Genomic DNA, 8,509 nt, shown 5'->3' on the forward strand with positions numbered 1-8,509 from the left:
GCCAGCCCCCAGTGCGTGGGGCGGGGGGACCCCAAGCAGCCCCTGGCAGGCTGGAGCTCTGCCAGCCTCCCGGGGGAAAGCCGCAGTTTCCCATGCTTTTCTTTCCTAAAGGGGAATCCATTTGTAAAGTTTGTCCGTGACCCTTCCCTATATGCGGGTTGAGAAACGCCGCTCTAGGGGGAGGGAATAGTCCCTATCGCTGGCCCAGAGCTACAGACAAACCCGGTCCCGGGGGCGTGGGGGAGCCGCGAAGGAAGGCGTGCGGCCGAGGCCGAGGCAAGAGGCGCTGACTGCTCGGGGCGGGGCAGCTGCCTGCCGGGCTGTGCGGCTCCTGCTCGCTTCGGCCTCCGCAGCTCGGGGGGGCGGGGGAGAGGCATGCCAGGCGGCTGAGGCACTCACTCCCCGTCGCCACCGCCCAGCGGCTGAGGCGGGGCCAGAGCGATTAAAGGGAGAGAGGGCGTGGTGGGGAGGCCACAGAGGCCCGGCGGGCGGGAGTCATGGCTGCCTACCTGCAGCTGAGGGGCGACGTGAAGATGCCCGTCGTGGGGCTGGGCACCTGGCAGGTAATGCCGGCCCGGGCAGCTCCTCGGCCTGCGCTGTGCCGCGCAGCCAGGCTGGGCTTCGGCACGGGCAGGACGAGGGCAAGGACGAGAACGAGGCCGAGCCTGGGTGCGAGCCTGGCCGCGCGGGCCCACCCTGGGAGCGTGTCGGCCCGGCCGCCTCGACTTCCGGCTGCCGTCCGGCCCAGACAAGTGGCAGGAGGGCTACCCTGGCTCTGTCCTTCATCTCCAGGCGCAGAAGGGCAGCCAGCTGCTGCTTGCCTGGGGCCGTACTCAGCCTACCCCTGCTCCTGGCTCTAGGGCACTGTCCCTCGCCTCAGGAGCTTTGGTCTAGTCCCCGCCCCACATACTGACTGGGCGCAGGCCGGCGCTCAGCCTCCCACCCCAGCCTCGGGTCCACTCCGAGAGCCTCGGGGATCAACCAGTGGATCGAGATCCACTGGTTGGCGACCACTGCCCTAATACCTCGGGCATCAAGGGCTTCATACTGGTGTGCCTGTGGAGGGGGAAAAGTTCTTCTCTGCAAACTGTATCTATGGCACGTATTCTCTCGTTCACCTATTTCCATCTTTGTGTTTTCTTATTCCCTTGTTTTTTCATCCAGTGCCTATGGTTGCCAGCTGTGTCCACCTGAGAAGTGATACAGTGTTTGTTCTCTCTCTCTGTCTCTGTCTCTCTCTCTCTCTCTAATTTGCTATATAATGTCTGGTATAATTACACTCCTGGCTGTTTTAAAAAACTCCTTTTTTTAAGGATGCAACCAACACTTTTTAGATGAGAACAATGCAACCAATCCTTTTTTTAGATAAGAAAAATATGCTTGTGATTTTGGAGGGGGTTGGATTAGAGATTCCTTCCAGCCCTAATCTCCTGTGATCATCAACCATTTTTGTGGCATTCTTTGAGAAGCTCTCAGTCTTCTGTTTTGCAACAGGCCCCCCACCATTTTGCAGGTAGTAAGCCCTCAAGCTAGAGAAATGCCTTTACTTTGTTCAGCGTTGCTTTGCTGAGACATTACTAAAAGTTAACCAAGGAATACAAGCAAGGAAAATGAAGTCTTGACCTTTAGGGGTTACCAGTGATGGACTAACTGGGTGGGAGCGGCCATAGTAACCAGGTACCTGCCTGGGCAGGGGGGTGCTGGCCAGGCCCTTCAGAGTTCTTATCGTGTGATGTGACTTTACGTATTGCTACGAGAAGGACAGGGGGAGGAGGCACAAACGCAAGCATTGGCCCCCAGGCGCCAGAGACCCACAGTACATCACTGGTTAGTCAAATTAATAACTGAACGTACTGATCTACCCAGAGCTAGACCTACGCTGCCAAGGCAGCACTGTGCCAATACACAGTGTCCCAGGAACTGACATTGCAAATATTGGAATTCAGTAGTGTGGAAGAGGGCAGGAAAGAATAGCAGAGGAGGAGCCTTGGGTGTAGACAACCCATTTTCTGGAATAGTAATATCATTGGAAACCATCATTTAGAATGCTTTTGTCAGCAAAAATCTTTCTTTGCCCTTGTAACTATGCTTACAAACGAGGGTTTGCCAGGGCAGCTATGCTGGAAATGGTTTCTAGTCTACACTAGGCCAAAGTTACTACTCAGTCAGGGAACAAGTATGTCCATGTGTTTCTAAGCCGGACTCTTGGGTTTAAACTTGCAAATCCAGCCAGAGGATTTAGCCACACAAGTTAATTCTAATGGAGTTAAGGAAAATATCTGACTTAGGAGTGAAGGGGAGAAGAACTTAATTACCCTTGCTTCTGGACAGAAATAGCCAGATTTTTAAATGGAAGATAGGCATCAGTATTTCTTAAGTGTCCAGGAATGCATACCTGGGCTGTGGGGGATGCAGTAGTCATTCTTGCAGTTGGAGCTAGCGTTAGATGTTACTATCTGGTATACATTCAAATATGCAGCTTCTCCAGTCTATTATCCCAGTTGATGGGGAGGAGGTGGCTGATCTGAGGCAAGTTGTTTCTCTCAGTCGTGCAACTCTGTGTGTAAAAGTATCTTAGCAGGTGAAAGTAGGAACATGAGATTGGAACATCTCCAAAGCATTGTGATATCAGGCAATCACGTAATCAACGTTTACTCAAGAGCATCTGCAAGAATAGTCTTGCCTCCTTTGAACACCACAACCTGAAAACAGCTCATGATAAACTAGAACCTTCTGTATACCTTGTAACATGCCACAGGAGAGGAAGTAGAAATTGGACAACAACCACATGTAAGCACGGGGTGGTGGTTGTATAGTGATTTATGTATAATTGAAACCATAGTAGCTACAGATCCTTGAATCCAATACTGTTTTTTCAAATGATACATTTACCAATGCACCTAGACCAAATCTTTCTTCCTTAGTGCTTTATCATCTCTGGATTTCTTCCCATAAAAAATATTGTACTGGCTTACCTGGGCAGTTAGTTATGCCTCTATAAATGCAGCTACTATGATAAACTCCCAGGTGCAGGACCCCTGTGAAAATGGGGGAATCATTTGAAATACGGGCAGTCCTCAACTTGCAACATTTTGAGTTACGTTTTGCAACTTACAACCTTTATAAACTGACACTCTGTTTCAACTTTATGCCGCCAACTTTGATTTAAAATGCTTGATCCTGTTGGGGAAATCTGATCAGCTACTGTGTAGCACCCATACACTGAAGGGTGCGCTCATACTGAGGAGCACTGATCTCATCCCTTTCGCTGGGCTCATTCCTGGAACCCAATCCTGGATTCCCCCTGCACTAGGAAGAAGCAAGCTAACCTTGCCTGGAAGCCCCCTCAGTTGAGGGGCCACCACCCACAGGGGCACTCCATGCACCCCTGGGGCTGAGGGATTGTGGCTACCATAATCCCCCAGCCCCAGGGTTTTTAGGATCCAGCTGAGCCCAGCATCCACAGCTGCAGGCTCTGGGTCCCTGTTCTGCTGGGACCCAGGGTCAGCAGCTGCTGGAGCTGAGAGTGTTCTCAGTTTCAGGCTAGGCAAGGTCCGCCCTTGCAGCTGGGACCCTCAGCTGTAGGGAGACCCTACTACACTTGTAAATTAAAGCTCAATAGCAACCAGCTATAAAATTAGTACACATTTTTGAGGTCTAACTTTATAACTGGTTGGAGCTTTTTATGGCATGTTAGCTACTTTGCATGTGCAGTTGGTCTTAAGCTAATTGTGTAATTAGTTAATTGCACAATAATTGTAACAGGTAGGGGGGACCTATATGTCATTGATTTAGCACAGTCCCTTCTTGGGTAGTTTTTAGCCACTTGGAAATGGGGGAGAAAACTTCTAATTATGCTTGGTTTTTGGCCTTCAGGCTCCTCCAGGAAAGGTGGCAGAGGCGGTGAAGTTTGCGATTGACGTTGGATACCGCCACTTCGACTGTGCTTACTTGTACAAGAATGAGAGTGAGATTGGGGATGGGATCCAGCAAAAAATCAAGGAAGGAGCTGTGAAACGGGAAGACCTTTTTATTGTCAGTAAGGTATGCCTCTGACTGTCACTTAGATTCACTAAAGGACACTTATATTCCTGTCACCTGTAGACTCCTCTGAATTTGCCCTCAAAAGGGCTCAGATACTCAGACATTTATACTACCATGAAGGCTGATTAAATCAATGTAAACAAGGAACTAGTAGCATAATGAAGCAGGGTGGTGAAGAAAACAGAAGTAGCTGTACTGCCAGACCAGCAGCCTGCATGGCATAAAGAACAGCCAGTGATGCTGCCATATGCAATGCTGCCTCCCAGGGCAGTCAGACATCACTTTACATCTCTGCAAGGAGCAGAGGGGTGACATAAGCTGTTGCACAACTTACCTGAATCTGATTTGGAATTACCTCAGGAAAAGTCGGGGTAAAATTATGCCAGTATATTTTACACTGGTGTAAGCACTGCAGACTCATGGCATACCCACAGCACATGATGTACCAAAGTTAACTGCTTGCAGTAGGCAAACCAGGGGATTTTTATCCATGCTCCAGGAGTGGAGTGGGGTTGGGGACAGGTTCCAAGAGCTAATTAAAGTGCCCTCAGTGTCTTGTGTATCTGTCCCCACACTTCAAAATGGCAGTGGGGGAGCTTTAAAACTTATTCAATGAGCCATTTTGAAGCATGGGAACACTGATACAGAAGACGCAGAAGCTTCTGGAGCATGCTAATTAGCACACTCCAGTAGACTTGATTAATCAAGCAGGTTAATTGAGTCTGCTGCAACACTCCTCCCCACACATCTAGAGGCACCCCATAGCATTGGCCATGTGTAGGGGGTGCACACGGAGATTAGCCGTGCACCCTCTGGAAACACCAGCTGCAAGACCGGAAGTGCTGGCTGCTGGTGTATTTGGGCTCAGCCACAAGGGACCCCCTCACCCCCAGTTGGCAGTCGGCTGCTGGGGGGACCTCTCCCCCCAGTCAGTGATCTGGCCCCCCCAGACTCAGGAGGCACCAGTCGCCCATGCCTCATATTACCTTGTCTGTATTACTGAATGGCAAAGTGCTGTGTTGGCATCACCCACTGACTTCCAGGGTCATCTCTCTGCTTCAGCTCTTAGTATGATTTACATTGCTATACAGAATGAGTGTAAATTATATCAGTGTAAATGTGGTGTGTCTCTAGTCTTTCTTAAACTCTTCAGCAGAGCTATGGCAATGCTGCCAGTTGTTTTCTGTGGGAAAATTTTTACTTGTATCAAAACAAAAAAATCAGTTTTTTTTCCAATAAAAATTACTAGGTTTTCTAGGTGCCTCAGTAATTCTAAAAAACTAAGGAAAGCTAAAATGGAATACTGCATCTTGATAACTTTTTATAATGTATTAAAATACCAAAAAAGTCTGCATTTATTTTTTCATTGAAAAACTGGGACATTTTTTGTTTAAAAAACCGCTAAACATTTGCATTACTTCTCTTTGACAACCTCCTCCATCAGCACCCAGACCTCAAACATTCGCTCATCAATGTAATGTTTCATTACAAATTACAACCAAATCTAGCTTTCACTTCATGGCAATATATGGATTTGTGGGGAGCAGTTTATCAGAGCTGCCAAATGAAACCTGAAAATTACCATAATCTTCTCAGGCTTTGAACTTAGGTAAACTATACAATCAATATTGAAAAGCTTTTTCTCAAATGTTGAAATAGTTGCATAGTTTTTTTCCAGCTCTCAGTATTACATAGGTGGTGGGAAGCTGTACTCTGTTCTCACAGTTTCTTATTACAAATGTAAAGTCTGATCATTTTGCATCAATATTGTTTTCAAATTTGTGCTATACAGCTTAAATCTGACACCAAAATTTAAGGGCCTTTATAAGTCTTTGATATGAGCTAAATAAGCAGAAGGTATATGAGACATGCCACTGTCCTATTGTAGAGATCCTGGATGTTTCAGAGTAACTATTATACTCATGTTTCCCACTATAGCTGTGGTGCACATTTCATGAGAGATCCCTGGTCAAGGGAGCATGCCAGAAAGCCCTTGCTGACCTGAAACTGGATTACCTGGACCTCTACCTTATCCATTTTCCTATGGGTTTCAAGGTAGTGTAACTCCTTGTTCTTTTTCCTCCACCCTGAACTGACAGAATCCTAGAGTGCTCTCTCCTTACCATCCTGCAGACAGTCAAGGAGGGATTGGCCTCCCTTTTGAAATGTATCTGGTTTTATTTGCTTATGTCTTTTCTGCAACAGAAATGTGAAATCACTTTAATTTTCTTCCTCTCCCTGGAAAAGGAAGAGTTAAGGCTGAGTTTACTGTAGTGTGAACATAGGTTTGGAGTAGGGCCTTCCACATCTAGACCTGTTCAGCTGGAGAGAATTGTATTGTTAATGGAAATCCTGAGTGCTCCTCAGGAAAGTACAATTGTGTATCATATTTGTGGGCTTTAGGTTGTGAGCTTTATAAGGTGGAATAATGCTGTGTCTCTTCCGCTTGTGGTGGCCCTGGCCCTTCTTAGGCTGAGTATCAACAGAAGATGAAGAAGTAGCGGAGTTAGCTGTAATTATTCACTGGAATAAAATTCTATCCTAAAGAATGGGGGAGTTATTCCTCCGTCCTTCTGTCTCTCTTGATTTATTAAATAATTACCTGATCAGAGATTACTAGTTCTCATCTCCTTGCCACAGATCACATCACCATATACACTGTGTTCCCAGTTCAACAAGGTAATCAAGTTTGTGTATAGCTCTTAAGAACATGAGTGCTACCATTGATCCAACATAATGTATATACTTAAGAACTGTGTTGAGTTGGATTCTGTGAATACTGTCAAACTTGTAGTAGAATTTTGGCCTCTAACTCTGAATGTTCAGTTCTGAAAGCAAATCTCTCTCTTCTGATCTGAAATTCCAGGCTGGTGAGGAGAGTCATCCAATGGATGACAAAGGTATGGTTATCCCCAGTAACACGGATATTCTGGACACATGGGAGGTAGGTTAATATTCACTCCATTTTTCTGAGTCAGAATTAGAGACTGAATAGAAATCTGTATGCAAGGGCAAACTAAGACTTTGCCAGGCTGTACTTTGGAGGGGGGTCTACACATTCACTCCTCTGTGCTTCCAGTAGCTTCCTCCCCTTGTTTCTTTCGAAGCAACAGACTCTCAAAAGCTACCACTGAGCCAGGTTCTTATTCCATGGTCTATCTGGCAGACAGGTTAGCCTGGCCCTGGCAGCATACCTCTAATTGGAATGACACTCCCTTAAGCTTCCAGCCTCCTGCCCATTCAGGTGCAGGGAACTGTTGTATACAATAAGGGGCTTCACACAGGGATTTTCCATTACCAGGAATTCAGGGTCTCTACCTGTCCTGCATATTCCTTTTGAATGGCATAATTCCAAGTCTGCTGCTGCCACCTCAGCTCAGACGACATGGATTAATGGAGTGGTTTTGTATAACACAGTTCCTTTTTTCCCAGTGGCTTTGGTAGCACCATTTGGGTGGCTCCCTAAGGCTGTGGGTACATACTTTTCCAGCTCAGATCACAGCTGGATCAGCAGACTCAGAAGCAAATGCCTGTTGCGGTCTAGCCTCTGAAGAACTCAGAGCTTCTAGCCAGTGAGCCTTACGGATGAAAGATATGTTGGCAGAGTGTAAGAGAAGCAACAGGTTGGCAGAGTTGTGACGTTCATGTTGGGTGTGACATTCTGTTGTTTTAGGAATGTGGGTAGGACAGGAAGGGAGTGATTACTGGGGTCTAAGCTAGAGACACGAGCTACCTGCCTGCATTCTGGGAACTCTTTTTCCACACAATAATGTTACAAGTCAGAGTGGGAGTCAAAGGATATGGGGTCAGTAACCAACAAAGGCTAAGGTCTGGGTTCCTCATCTCTGTTTTTTCATATCAGAAACTACCCGAAAGACTTATCAAACTGTAATTTCCTCTGCTTCTATAAACTGAGCCAAAAAGTGCTTCATATATGAAAACTTTCTCTTAGAGAGATGTGTGTCTCATTCAGAAGGTTTTCTGCCCACATCACCTTCCCACATGGACTCTTGGTAACTGGACATGCTTGGACCATGCACTAACTCAGCTACAAAGACTCTAAGTAAGAAGAGACAATTGGATCATGTGGCTTGATTTCCAACAGTTTATTCTGCCTTAATAAAAAGAAAAAAAGCCAAACTGGTAATAACACCACCAGATACGTGATGGCATTGTCTTGATCCATTAGGCTATGGAAGAGTTGGTGGATGCAGGTCTGGTGAAAACCATTGGGATTTCCAACTTCAACCATGAACAGATTGAAAGACTCTTGAACAAGCCTGGGTTAAAATATAAGCCTGTAAATAACCAGGTAAGATGCTGATTTCCACTGATCTCTGCTGAATATGCATCTACTGGCTGAGCTACACATTTGTACTAAATTTACCAAAAAGCTTTTGGGACACAAGAAAGCAGTGATGTGTGAGGAGTAATATAGTGTGTGTGTGTGTGTGTGTGTGTGTGT

The 8,509-nt window shown here is 46.5% G+C and overlaps 1 protein-coding gene across 1 annotated transcript in view; it reads left to right on the forward strand.

Annotated features, from left to right (window-relative positions):
- The first annotated feature begins 433 nt into the window (after positions 1–433).
- LOC109316434 (aldose reductase-like) overlaps positions 434–8,509 on the forward strand; it is a 14,563-nt gene continuing 6,487 nt past the window's right edge. Inside the window, exons 1-5 of the mRNA XM_019544509.1 lie at positions 434–563; positions 3,877–4,044; positions 5,983–6,099; positions 6,911–6,988; positions 8,234–8,356. Of these exons, the coding sequence (XP_019400054.1) occupies positions 498–563; positions 3,877–4,044; positions 5,983–6,099; positions 6,911–6,988; positions 8,234–8,356 (552 nt within the window). The 5' untranslated portion in view covers positions 434–497. The remainder of the gene's footprint in view (positions 564–3,876; positions 4,045–5,982; positions 6,100–6,910; positions 6,989–8,233; positions 8,357–8,509) is intronic.

The sequence above is a fragment of the Crocodylus porosus genome, unplaced genomic scaffold (assembly GCF_001723895.1).
Source record: "Crocodylus porosus isolate Cpor-Errol unplaced genomic scaffold, CroPor_comp1, whole genome shotgun sequence".
Taxonomy (NCBI): Eukaryota; Metazoa; Chordata; order Crocodylia; family Crocodylidae; genus Crocodylus; species Crocodylus porosus.